Below are 14092 nucleotides of genomic sequence, written 5' to 3'. Positions count from 1 at the left end.
ACACTCAAGTCTTCCAAACCTGTCAGAGAAAAGATTCAAACAGATTAAAGAGGTGGTTGTTCTCCACAAGTAGAAAACATTTAACAGTGTGGTAAAAAAGTTTTTGAAGGAGGGGGAGGAAAAATAAAGGATCAAGCCTGGAATATAGGGAACTAAATATTTTTGTTCATAAAATATGTTTCTAGAAAGTGACCACTTTTTTGACAGCATTCTTCATTTGCTCTTTTAGTTCAGCAAGTACAAAATGACTCAATTGCGAACATAATTTTTATTTAAAGCATTTCAGCTTGCTGACTGTATTTGTCAAGCTATACGTGTGTGATGATTCAGTGTTTATAAACAGTACTGATAACTAACAAGAAAGAATGGGCATCTGTTCCAACTTTCCCATTCTGATACAACTTTCTAAGTATTTTTTTCTCAGTATCCAAGTGTCTCCCTAAGACTTGGAAATAAAATTCTGGGACTGAACTGTAGATTTCATTTTTATTTCATTGTGTACTGTCTTGTTGGCATGTTGCAACTATACTTTTCTTTAAAGAAGTTCCTTTGCTAAATCAGTGGTTTTGCCAAGAAGAAACATTTCATACAGTTTTGGCTTGGTGAAACAGCGACTGTCTTTTATGCTTCTAACCCAAAAGTTATGAATGAAAATGCCTAGTTGAGCATAGAACTAGCAGAAAGTTTGCCTCAGAAGCGTGTTGACATAGCTGTTGTTTAATAATTTACCAGAGTAATTCATAACATTGGACACAACTAGCGATACTGTTAAACTCAGATTTCAGTTACTTGCTGGTGAAATTGCTTTTGGCTGCTGCCAGCTTTAACCTCTTAAAAATCTTACTTTTAAATATGGAGATTAATGTGGAAACAAAACACTTGGATGCCCATCTCTGTAAGATGCCAAGTTTCTTCATTTCTTAGATTGCACGAGGACATGGCATGGAAGGACATACAACCATCCCTTCCCACTCTTGATATCCCCTAATAGGTTTCTATGAACTAGTGCTGCTTGTGATTGCATTGTGCATGCCCAGAAAACCTTCCATGTTGTACCATAAACTTCAGTAGCTATGTAGCTGGAGTAGCTCAGCCCCCTAAAATGTGGGGAGAAGGTCCTTTGGGTAAGGAACTTCATGGGCAGATCTGTAGTTTGTTATTGATGTGTTGTTTATGCTCTAAAAAATTGGACATTAGCAAGTTTATAGTCATTTAACATTAATTGATGTGCAACTACTACAGTGTTCAGTCCTGAAAATATTGTAATTAACTGAAAAGCAGTTCAGTGTAGGAAGAAAAGTGCTAAAGAAAGTTGGTTGTGAATTTAGTGACCTTATTCTTTTCCTTGTGAGGAATGGTCTGAGGTCCTGCAGTAGCAGCATTTGCACTAATAGTCTGAGCCACTTCAAAAACAGGCAAAAGGGGGAAAAGAGGATTCTGTCCTGAAAACAAGGGATATATTAGCACCAAGGACATGATTGCTGTGTCCTTCGAGGCACTGTCAGGGAGGCAATGCTGCTAGCTGAGTCATTCCCCCTGCTCTCATGGTCAAGCTAGTGCTACCGAGATAGAAACTGACAGCTGGAAGAGCAGCTTCTGTTGGGGGAATTGATATTGCTGTGCTGTCTTCCTCTGGGAGTTTGTTTCTAAGTTAGTAACAAAGACCCTAGGTTTTTGCTTTGCTAGAATAAACCTGCTTATTTTTCACCTTTTAAATTTACCTAGTGAATAAGTCAGTTGAGGTTAGGCTGGTGAGCGCACGGTTTATTGCTCTTCTGGAAATAGTAGGTTCATGTAAGGTAACAGGCAGACTTCCAAGGGAACTTGAGAGGAGGCTGGAAACCCCCAATGATTGTGTTGTGTATCCTGCCAGGCTTGTCGGGTCAGCATGAGGATTCATGTCTTCAGGTTCTCAGAAGAATCCTGCTCTGACAGAGATAGATCAGGTACACTCTGATAAGGAACACACAGTGGAGAAACATCAGGCTGTTTGGAGAACACCCCTTAGCCTGATACCACCTTATAAAAGTCAGGAGAAAGCGAACCCCCTCTCACTGCACTCTTGTCCTGCAAGGCGTGTGGTTAACATGGGTGTTTTTAAGAAGAGCAGCAGAAAAAATGTCTTCAAAGCATCAAATGATGCAACAAAATACCAGCTTGCTCAGGAATTTTTTATTATGTATTCCTATTGTAGGTTAGGATGGTTATTCAGCTGGCTTCCTGCCTGGTGTCCCACATCACTGCAACACCTTAAAGAGGCTGAGGACAAAATGCTGAAATGTAAGTCTTTAGTTTCTAATAAGATTTATAAATATACATCTTAAATACAAATCTTAAATCTAGATTTTCTATAAATTTACATTAAGTACTATCAAAGAAGTTTTTAAATATGGTTTTTACACTGTGGTGAAATAAACAGGTTTAGAATTAGATTTTCATTGTTCCCTTATTTAGATATTTGCTTGTAGGCTCTCCCCTTTGAAAGAGAACTCCTATTTAAAACTGTTTTCTGTGGAATGTACCTTGTATTTTATTTGGCACATCTAGCAACATCATTTTTTTCCTACTCTTTCTTCAGGTATTGCAAGCACATATGACAAACGATATGTGTATCTACCTAATGGAAATAAAATATGGACACTGTCATTCTCTCCGGAGCTTTCACGTAAAACTCCGCTTGTTCTCCTGCATGGATTTGGAGGAGGTGTTGGACTGTGGGCTCTCAATTTTGAAGACCTCTGTGAGAACAGGACCGTTCATGCTTTTGACCTCTTGGGATTTGGACGGAGCAGTAGACCACACTTCAATGCTGATGCTCAGGAAGCAGAAAATCAGTTTGTGGAATCCATAGAAGAATGGAGAAAGGAGGTGGGGTTAGAAAAAATGATCTTGCTTGGACACAACCTTGGTGGATTCCTGGCTGCTGCTTACTCATTAAAATACCCATCAAGGTATGTGAAAATAAAGGAATGAAGGAATTCCGTTTCTCTATTTGGCTAGTGATTTCAACACAGATTTTATTTCATCACGCTCTTTATAGATTATCTTTAAATAAATGACTATGCTGATTTAAAGAAACTTAATAGTGCATTTTAAGCCTGAAGTATTTGTTGTATGTTTTGTTCCCAGGTGAATAGGAATGAGTACATACGGTAAACATGCTTTTCTGAGTAGTTTTCTGTACTACTTTGGTTGTGTTAAGTACTCCCCTTGCCGTGTTATAAGGGGAAATAGCAAGGTTTGTATTTATGGGTGAATGTTTGTGACATCTCTGATCAAACATAGGTTTGTGAAGGGAAAGTAGGCCTATTTCTGCCAGTCTTCCCTTTATTATGGATAACATTGAAACTTTTGGAAGTAATTCCCCTAGGTAATTTATGCCTATATGCTAGCAGTTGGCCTGGTGCTGGCATGATGATGTAAAAATGATTTTAGTCACTGTTTCATTTAAATTGTCTGTATGCCACTTCATATTTCTTCTTTGCAAAACAACCCAGCTGCAGCAGTCGTGTAATTGTATTTCATCAGCTTTTTCTGCACGATACTGTGGCCAACAGCTAATCCACTTTTTTCCCTTGAAACTAGTAATTTGTCCTTTCGTTTCCTCTGCTTTAGGGATGTAAGCCTGTTATCCTTTTGGGCATAAACCAACTTTCAGTTAACTGTAGTTAGTTCCTTGTAGGAACCACTTCCAAGTTTGTTAGCCCTCTCTCTAAAGTACCTCTAAATGGTGCTGTTCTGTCCCTGTGGAATGGGATAGTGTTTCTGCTCTGTGCTGGCTTAAGTCAAATGCGACACTTTGTTTTCATGTCTCACTGTGCTTACGTTGGGGTTAATTAGTTTGGGGGTGCTTCAGTTTGTGTTCTCCCATTACTAATGTATCTCTGAAATTAAAATAACACCATCAAAATAGCAAACTGACTGGTAGGATCCTAAGACAGCATTGAATCAAGTGTTAAATATAGAACAGCTTTCAGCCAGATTATCTAATAATGCATTAGAGGCCTATAGGATTCTGGATACGTATTGTTAGGAAAGCAGATCTGTTTCTCTCAGCTGAGATAATCCATTAGTTTGCTATATTGTACCAAGTTGTTTACGGGACATCTGAGGTTAATAATCCAAAAATATTCCCATTTAGAGTATCGCCAGGTGGTGGTGTCTCATGCTTTTCAAATACTGCAACTTTGGACTATTACTTTTGGAATGATTCTCATGATCAACTTCTCGTTACCTTGGGTTATGTTTTAGGCTTGATTACCTAAAAGAGAAATGCCAAATAGGAAGGAAAGTATTAAGAAAGGAAACATGGGGGAGAAAAAAAGCTTAATCTATTTTATTCATGTGTTTGCTGTGTTATGTTTAATGCCATAGTTTGCGCACCAAGTATGTGGCTTTCCTGAATGGCTTTACGTTGCTTGCCCTCCTTAGCCTCTGACTTGGTTGGTTTTATAGTTATATTGGTTGGGTTTATAGTTAACTGTATATACTATATATATCCCTGTTGGTTTTATAGTTAAATTCTGCCCTGTCCTCTCTTAATCGTTGGTGGTTGCTGCTGTGTGCAGATACACTCATGACTGAGCTGATAGCCAAGAAGCATCTTTGAGAGGTTAATCCTTTTCAACCCCTCATTTCAAGCACAGATTTTTGGTTTCACAACTGGTTATAGTCCAGAAATAGTCTTTGGAACCACTGCTGACACAATTTTAGGCACTAAGAACTCTGCTGTTGTAAATATCTAATCTCATGGTTTTGAAAGAGAAAGAAGGCGTGAAGAAGAAAGTAAACATCATGAAGCTTGCATGGAAGATCACCTTAAAAGTTCAAAACTGTAGCTAAGAGTCACTTTTTCAAAAATCAGCAGTATCTAGGACAGTAGGTGTAATTATGGGATTAAACAGACAATTTTAATCTATCAAGATGAAATAGAAGTTTTGCTTGAGGGGAACTTGCATTCATGGTTGTGTGTGCTGGAGAGTCTCTCCAGCTCTCTATAGCGAGATTCCTTTGAGTAAAAATTTTATAAATTGGCTCTCTGACATTTCTTTCATGACCTAAAATCAATAAACTTAGAAAACACCTAATTTTGCTCTCCCTCTCTCAGTTCAAATTTTACTTTGATAAGATGATTTTTCAGATAAATTGCCTCACTTCTTAGAATAAAGATCTTGGATGGCTTGCAGAAGAAAGACACTTAGCAAGTTTACTTAAACAAAATGGATGCAGTTGTCTTCTTTCCTCCCAAATTAAACTGCTCCTGCAAATAATATTGATTGAGATATAGATTAGGTGATTTTTAAAAGTAGAAACAAGACTGGCCTTTTTCTCAAATGTGTGTGACAGTGGGTATCTATTGAATACTGAATTTCTCTCTGTGACATGAACTTCCAAGTTTCTGGTGTTCTTACATACGATTAGTTACAATTCAGTCACTCTAGTTATTAACGGAAAGCAAAACCATTGATGAATCAGAAACATTGGTAATAAGCCACTGTGATAGAATTGACTAAAACAGGTTGCAAAGTCCACAGATAATACATTTCTGTTGTACTCAGTTGAAGAAAAATAATGTACTCTAAACCTTTGAACTTTTTCTGCCAACAGGGTCAAACATCTTATCTTAGTGGAGCCATGGGGTTTTCCAGAGAGGCCTGACAATGCTGAACACGAAAGACCAATTCCAATCTGGATCAAAGCACTAGGAGCTATATTGAGTCCATTTAATCCATTAGCTGGGCTGAGGATAGCAGGACCTTTTGGTGAGTTTTAGCTACTGTTAAATATCATTTTTGTTTTAGTTGAACATAAACATGAAGCAGATACCACATGAAGATAAGTTTTGTTGCAAGCCCATGTGGAAAAGAGCTGGAGGAGAAAGTGGGAGGGGATGAGAGAAGATGATATGTAGGACAAGAGGGCAAGCTCTTTCTATTAGAAATACTAATATGATAGTTTATAGCAAGCTACAGTATATTATTCTAGACTGCAGTTATAACGAGACGGTTTATGTGGATATCTGTTGGGAAAGCCTGACAAAGAGACATGGATGTGAAAAGGTGGTTTTTCTGGTTGCCTCCAGTCACAGCCCATTTAGTTTCCCTCCCAACTGCATTTTGATGACAAACAGGATTTCCAGATTTGGGTAATGTTAGAAGTCTCTCATAAACTCATTTGCCTTTGGCCTGAGTTTAAAGAAGTTAAATTGAAACTGGATTCTTTCCATTAGCCATTTTCTTACTATTCTAACAAATTTTGTGGGATCCATTGGCGTCCAGTAGCTGTCTAGCCTGCATATTTTTACATTTATTCACAGCAGTGAAGAGATGATAGCTAAACTCTATATATCCTAATACTAGGACTAGGTAGGGGTGACCAGTGACTGCGGTTTTAGTTTATGGAGGGAAAAGGGTATGATCAAATCTTAAAGTCATGACATTTGATGGGGAGATTATCTGTTACTCTCTGTACTACAGGAGTATCTGCTAGAGAGGCTTGGAAAATGATAACCTTCAGACCCCTCACATGTTACACTTAACTTGGCTCTTCATCATGTTTAGTATTCAGTCTGCAGATGAACTAGCCACATTTCTAGACTTTGTTTACTTTTAAACCACATCTGTATCCTAAATCTGTTTCTATAAAATATATGTTTTAATTTATTTGATTGTTTTAGGGAGTGTGACAAAATCAGGTTTTCAGACAAGCAGCATGTTTGTGCAAACCATTTTTTTTTTTTAAGTAAAATGCTAAAATAACCTGAAGCATATTAGTGAGAAGCACTGACGTAATGCCTTTTATCCAATAAAAAAATGCATGCATAGATCAATCCACATGGAAGAGTTCAAAGCTGAGGTTGTCTCCCTTAGCAAGAAAAGCAGTTTTTTTTTTTAAGTAAAATGCTAAAATAACCTGAAGCATATTAGTGAGAAGCACTGACGTAATGCCTTTTATCCAATAAAAAAATGCATGCATAGATCAATCCACATGGAAGAGTTCAAAGCTGAGGTTGTCTCCCTTAGCAAGCAAATGCAGTTAAAACCATGCTGCAGAAACAGGCCCCATCTTGGCAAGATATCCGCAACCTAGTCTTGCTTACAGGTTGCTGTGGAGGGCAGTGCTGCTCAAAATTTTTCATCTATTTATCACTCCATGTGTTAAAAAGTTTTCCATCATCAACTTAATGTGCAATTCTTGACAAGTGAAGCATAGTTCTTAGAGAAGGTTAAGTTTAAACACTGCTGCAAGGTAGGCATCAAACCCAACCTTTGAACCAAACCCAGGTTTCCTTCTGCTTGGACATGTGCTTATTCTGCTGGGCAGGCGTGGCTGGCTGATCCTCGCTGTAAAGCAAATTGCTGTTGTTCAGAGGTTTGAGTTAGTCACTTAAATGAGAGGTAGGTTCTTCGGGATATCACAATGGTATCACATGGATATTTAATCAGACCCACAGGCAGATACGTAAACCTTGGAGAGAGACTGAATCCAAAGAGATCTTTCTCTTTGAGTGGTTTCCAGTGAGCTGATTTGCATGTTTTCCTTCACTTTACTGGAAGAGTTTTGGTGCTTAGGTTGGATTTGTGAATTCCATTCCTAGAACTGAATGCCTGAAAATTCCTCAGGACAACAGTAATGTCACTGTGACTACACCCTTCTTGTGCAACTCAAGAGTCTTCAGTGTTAGTTTAGCATTTCCATAGACACTATGTAAAACATCAGCCCCACAATTGAGAGTGTCTTCAGTAAACGTTACAAGAATAAACCAGTGGGATTTCATTCCAAAATTTGTTCCAAGGTGCCTTGACTCCTTGTTTCATTCTCCACTGTAAATTCCCACAGAAGGAGAATGGTTTTGCGATTGGACCCACAGGGAAAACGCTTCTTACTAAAATGGAAAGTGAATTCTAAAGTTTGGTAACTTTCAGTCCTGCAGTTACTGGAAATGGGGATGCTGTGACTTTAATGCGCATGGCAGGGAAAGACACAGAATTAGTCTCTTTCTTCCAGGTACTCTTAGTCCAAGCCAGCTGTATTGTTTGTGTTCAAAAAAACCCCAAAACTAAACAACAAACAGGCAAACAGAAAAAAGACAGAAGTCCTGAACTTTCTATAAAGAAAATAAAAGCAACAGAGAAAATTGCAGAATGTTTGCAAAATCTTCATTGCTTCAGGACTTATATCACTATTTCGTAAGGGAATTATTTTCTCTTGCACTGTATTAGTTTTCTAAATGGATTTAAGGCATACATAAGAGCATGTTGCAATAGTCTAATCTGAAGGTTACAAAAGCATAGATCACTGTGACAAGGTCTGCATAAATAGTACCAGGCCTTTGGCCAGGGACAGGTAGGAAGAAGTGACATCATCATAATTGCACAGATTAACAACAGTGTGAAATTCCCACTGACTGGAAAAGGGAAATACGACCCCCATTTTTAAAAAGGAGAAAAGACCAGGGAACTACTGGCCAGGCTCACCTCTGTGCCCAGCAAGGTCATGGAGCAGATCTTCTTGGAAACTATGCCAAGGCACATGAACAGCAAGGAGGTGACTGATGACAGCCAACACAGCTTCACTAAGGGCAAATTGTATGTCCTCTACAATGGGGTTACAGCACTGGTGGATGAGGGAAGAGCAACTGACGTCATCTGCCTGGACTTCTGCAAGGCATTTGACCCCATCCTGCATGGCATCCTTGTCTCTAAACTGGAGAGGCATGGATTTCACCACTCAGTGGATAAGGAATTGTCTGATGGTCACATTCAAAGAGTTGTGGTCAACAGCTCAATGTCCAAGTGGAGACCCATGATGAGTGGTGTCCTTTAGGCGTCAACAGTGGGACCAGCGCTGTTCAACATCATTGTTGGTGACATGGACAGTGGGATTGATGCACCCTCAGCAAGTTTGCCAATGACACCAAGCTGTGTGGTGCAGTTGACAGGCTGGAGGAAAGGGATGCTATCCAGAGGAACCTGGACAGGCTTGAGAGGTGGGCCATTGCCAACCTTATGAAGTTCAACAAGGCCAAGTGCAAGGTTCTGCACCTGGGTAGGGGCAGTCTCAAGCACAGATACAGGCTGGGCAGAGAATGGGTTGGGAGCAGCCCTGAGGAGAAGGACTTGGGGGTGTTGGTTGATGAAAAGCTCAAGATAACCCAGGAGTGTGCACTTGCAGCCCAGAAAACCAACCGTGTCTTGGGCTGCGTCCACAGCAGCGTGTCTGGCAGGTGGAGGGAGGGATTCTCCCTCTCTACTCTCATGAGACCCCACCCTGCAGTCCTACATCCAGCCACATTCTTAGACTAAGATTAGGTTTGTGGTGAGGCACTTGTCCCAGAGATCCGTCTGGTCAACTGGGAGAGGCTTCTTCCTTAAAAGAAGTGATTCAGAATGGGAGCTTAATTTTAGAAAGCCTGAACTGGCCCTTGAAGGGACCCACTTCTCTAATTTGGCTGTTAAGAGAGCATGGGGATAATAGGTTTCCTAGGTTAAATCTCTTGATTTATGCCAGTTCTTGTGTCTTACACTTATGTCAAGATTTCTACACCTGTTTTTCAGCATAGACCTTTTTTCTTTCAACTAAACACTAGTTAGATGAACTAGCTTCAAAGTAAGACTGTTCTGTTAAAGGAAAGCACAGACTTACTACAGAAATAAAACAGCCCAGCTTTTTCAACTGTGTATTCTGGCTCTGAAAGTTGGGATGCTTTTGGCCCACGCAGTGCTGCCAGAACAAGAAGAAAGACAGTGTTGGTATCATGAGAATAAACTGGGCAAAAAGACACTCTGCGTAGGCCTTTTGCTGGACCCCTTTGCATGTTTCTTCTATTGCTGCAGTGTCTTTTCTCAAACATTCCCCGTATGTGTTCATCAGGGATTGATGCAGCATAAAATCCTTAAGAATATTTGTGTTTTATTCGTTTGGTGTAATGCCATCATGTTTTCCTAAGACATGCAAGTGGTGAAACAAAACATAGGTTTAAAAGTCATCAACCTTAGCCTTGAGTTTCAAGGGAAAATGAGTTTGAAGTGTTGTAATGAAACGTTGGCAATCTGATAAAGTTGTCTATACTAATTCCTCCTAATAGTGTTTTCTGTTTTAACAGGATTAAGCCTTGTTCAGCGCTTAAGGCCAGATTTCAAACGAAAATATTCATCGATGTTTGATGATAACACTGTGGCTGAATATATCTATCACTGCAATGTACAGACACCCAGGTGAGCGTGAGTTTCCCAATGTATGTTTTGAAGTCTGTCTTTCATTTAGAGAGTGCCTGCTACTCCCTCCAATGGCCATGGCAACTGTGTGCATGTTATTTTTTTCTTGAAATTGTAACACTTACTGTATTAATTGAAGAAAAAAATAGCAATGTCCTTTTTCTGGATTCCAGAAACTGGTAAGTGTAAAAGTTATCCTAATTCTGTATGTCTTTAAACTACCTGTGTGATACTTCTGAGAGTTTGGGCACTAATCTTGAATTTCTTAAAATTAAAATCTCTTTAAAAAAAAAACTAACTTAAAAAATAAGGACTTTCATTCCTTTAAGTATTAATCACTAAGTACTGTAGAAACAGAGGCTCTTTCTGTTGAAAATTACATGCAAACTTTGGAAATATATATTTCTTAATAGTAAAAAATCCCAGCCTTGTGTACTGTTGCACTCTATGTTACCAAAAAGCAGAGAGAAGGCGTATCTAATGGAAATTTAATTGTTTTTTCCCTTTTGAATGCCTTGAAGTGGTGAAACAGCTTTCAAGAACATGACGATCCCTTACGGATGGGCAAAAAGGCCAATGCTGCAACGGATTCCACAAATGGATCAAAACATTCCTATCACTGTGGTCTATGGAGCACGTTCATGTATAGATGGCAATTCTGGCAGCACTATCCAGTCTCTGAGACCAAATTCATATGTGAAGACAATAGTAAGTTGATTTTTAAAGCAGTTGTTTGTTTATTGTGTGGATTCCTTTAAATCAATATCTATGTGGTTTTATACCAGCTGTGGAAATGCTGGCCCTTTGATTTAAAGCCTGGGGTAATAACTTCTGTTTTCTGTAACAGAAAGAGAAAGAAAACAAGTGTTAGATCAGAGAAAACCTAGACAGAAGAGTATTTAGTTCCCAGAGTAAGAAGGAAACTTACTGTAGCACTAGAAGCTAAATTAGATCTTTGAGCAAGGTCATTTTTCTGCTCTACAAAATATTTTGCTCTACAGTGTGCTAATACAAGTAGCTTTTGTGGTCACTGGTAAGTATCTGGGGGTTTGTCTGTGTTTTAAACCACAGCAGTTCTAGTATCTGCATATATGCATGATGTAATGAGTAGGGTCTCAGAAACTGTTCTTATCTGTCTGTATAGTGCTTTTGTTTCTCTGCTCAGAGAGTGATTTGTACCTGGTGCTTAGGTTCTTGTGAGTGTCTTTCTTTAAGTCATTTAAAAAAATACTTAGTCTTGTCTTCCTAGCTGATACATTCTTGTTTAGAGGTATGGCATTACCATTTAAAATGTGTGTACTTGCAATGATGTGAATGTGCACACTGCATTTTTTTTTTTATTTCTATAAAAACAAACGCATCTGAAAATATTCTTCACACATTGTCACTTCAGTCAGACGTGATAATTGAATATGCCTATACCTTGCAATGCTGAGGTGATAAAAATATCGTTTGAATATACCAGTAGTCTTTTTAACTGATGTCTAGGTCTATCCAGACAGAAGTGTACATTACGTGATGTTGATAGTATACTACAACAAATCATTCATATAAAACTTTATATTCTTGATATAGCATTATTGACCTATTTACATGTGTTAAAGAGCACAAATGTTGACATCCAGACAAAAAGTCTCTTAACTGCTTAACCAGAGAGAAAGTTGTAACAAAAGTCACTGTAAAGAAGTGACTTTTTCTAGGAAAACCATATACCATTCAGGCAGAATTTTCCACTCTGGTCAATGGTTTTTAGAAGGGACTTTGGAAAACTTCATTGTGTTCCAGGTTAAAATTTCATCAAGCCAAACACAGATTCTAAAAGGTAAATTGTAGTGGTAGAAATTCCATAGGCGGAATAGGATTCTCATGAGGCTGAGATACTAGGAGTACCATCCTTGGTACAATGTAGAGATTCTGGGGTTTTATTATGTGTGTTTATTTCCAATTAATTTTTAGGAGGGGTTGAGTTTGTGGGTTTTCTTAACACAGTAACCTATCTATACCTCTGTGGATTTCAGTTAGAGACTTAAGAGGGAGTGTTTTAATGGAGGGAGTGGAAAAATAGATTTAAATACAAATTAGTCTTGGACTGATTATGAAATGGAAACAAAATAGGTGAAGTACCTTTGCTGTACATTATGGTGATGGTTTGCTTTGTACCAGTTTTGGCAAAGAATGGTAAATTATAAAAATAGGGAAACACCCCTATTTGTGGTTACTTAAGCCTTTAACCTTTACATGGTTGCTGTGAAATAATTTAGGTCACAGATGTGAGGTTTTCCTCCCCCATATGGCATCATTTGGATTTTACTTGACCCTGTGTAAAATAGTAGTTGTTAATTCAGAGGGTTGAAATTTGCTTCCACAAATCTAGAAGATCCCTATCAATTTAAGCTTCCGAGTTCTTAATTTGTCTTAGTAGTCTCTTCTTTAGTCTCTTCCATATCATTTTTATAGTAAGAGAACACAAATGATTTGATGCTGTCTCTAATACAAACACAGAACCAAAGAGCAACCTGGCAGAACTCTTTGAGTGCAGAATGAAGGGGGTGAAGATGAATCAGAAGTTTGATATGTAAAGCATGTTATCCTAGGTTTGCTTTGCAGTGACTTGTTGAATAGTGTTGGGTTTTTTCAAGAGGGTGTGGTGTGCAATTGAATAAGCAGTAGTTTTACCCCCTCTTCCTGTGTAGGAAAGTTCCTTCAATGGAACTTGAAAAGCTTTTTCCTTATGTTAACAGTCCTTTTTAAGCTGTACAATACCACCTCCTGGCAGCAGTTGTGTTTACTGCATTAACACAGGCTGGGTGCAAGAAATCAGTACCAGTTGCGACATGTATGTTTTTAAGCAATAACATACCAAGCAGGTAATGTGTAAAAGTGAGGTTCTTCACATACGCCAGTATTTATTTCCTTATTACATACTTGTGAATTTGACCTGTTTCTTCACCTTTATTCTCTAGGCTATCCTTGGTGCAGGTCATTACGTGTATGCTGATCAACCCGAAGACTTCAATCAGAAAGTGAAAGATATCTGTGATTCTGTGGACTGACTGTGTCCTGTTCCTTAGAAAGTCATGCCATAGATAACATTTGATAACAATACTGTCTAGGAAATCACTAAAGAACATGGAACTAATGGAATAGGCTCTGTTTGCACACTGTTTCTTCTAAGAAGCCATTCGCACACTTAAACCACTGAGTGCCTTTGGGGGGGAATAGGGAGATTTGAAGCAAACTTTGTACAGCTTTGTTTGAGATTGGTCTTTAGATTATTGGCTTGTCATATATGAAATTACATGTAATTTTTTTAATTGGAATTTTCTTCAAAATTCAATTGAATTTTGCACGTTGACCTCTAAAAATGCTGAATTCTTCACTAACACAGAGAACTGTATCAATACAGGTATAGTGTATAAAATGCAATTTGGTTTCTCTATAAATATTCATGGTTTTTAGATGATGTTTCATAGCAAGAATATGAAATTGCCTATATATCTTATTTTTGGAATCCAGAACTCCATATGCCATATTTTAAGAGGGTGGGTTGGGTTTTTTTATTATTATTGGGGTGATAACAGCTTAGGAAGCTGATTTTGGGAGGACAGAGCCAAATTAATGAGCAGTGTCTGTCACTGAAATAAGTGTGTTAGTTTGTAAAGAATTGGGGCTCAGTATTAGAAAATCTTTCTTCTGTTGGATTTTATTTCCATTTATCTCAAGGCATCTTTTTCCATCTGTGCAGCTTTCATGGAAGGCTCAGTTTGTAAGAGTCAATGATGTCACCAGCACTCATGCTTCCCTAAATATTTTTTTATATAGATTTCAGTGATTTAAAACACAGAAGGTGGCTTGTTAATTACTCCAACTATTTT

At 38.3% G+C, this 14092-nt stretch overlaps 1 protein-coding gene across 1 annotated transcript; it reads left to right on the top strand.

The window, feature by feature from the left end:
- Positions 1 to 2194: 2194 nt before the first annotated feature.
- ABHD5 (abhydrolase domain containing 5) lies at positions 2195 to 13815 on the top strand (the record flags this gene model as incomplete). The annotated part of the gene is made up of 6 exons (XM_010019967.1): positions 2195 to 2280; positions 2579 to 2951; positions 5608 to 5762; positions 10106 to 10217; positions 10739 to 10925; positions 13181 to 13815. Coding segments are annotated over 6 exons (1003 nt in total), but the record flags the coding sequence as incomplete, so codon positions are not given.
- Between the last annotated feature and the right edge of the window lie 277 nt (positions 13816 to 14092).

The sequence above is a fragment of the Nestor notabilis genome, unplaced genomic scaffold (genome assembly GCF_000696875.1).
Source record: "Nestor notabilis isolate BGI_N333 unplaced genomic scaffold, ASM69687v1 scaffold10478, whole genome shotgun sequence".
Lineage (NCBI taxonomy): Eukaryota > Metazoa > Chordata > Aves > Psittaciformes > Psittacidae > Nestor > Nestor notabilis.
The sequence above is the reverse complement of the archived record's forward strand: the minus strand, read 5'-3'. Positions and strand labels throughout refer to the sequence as shown.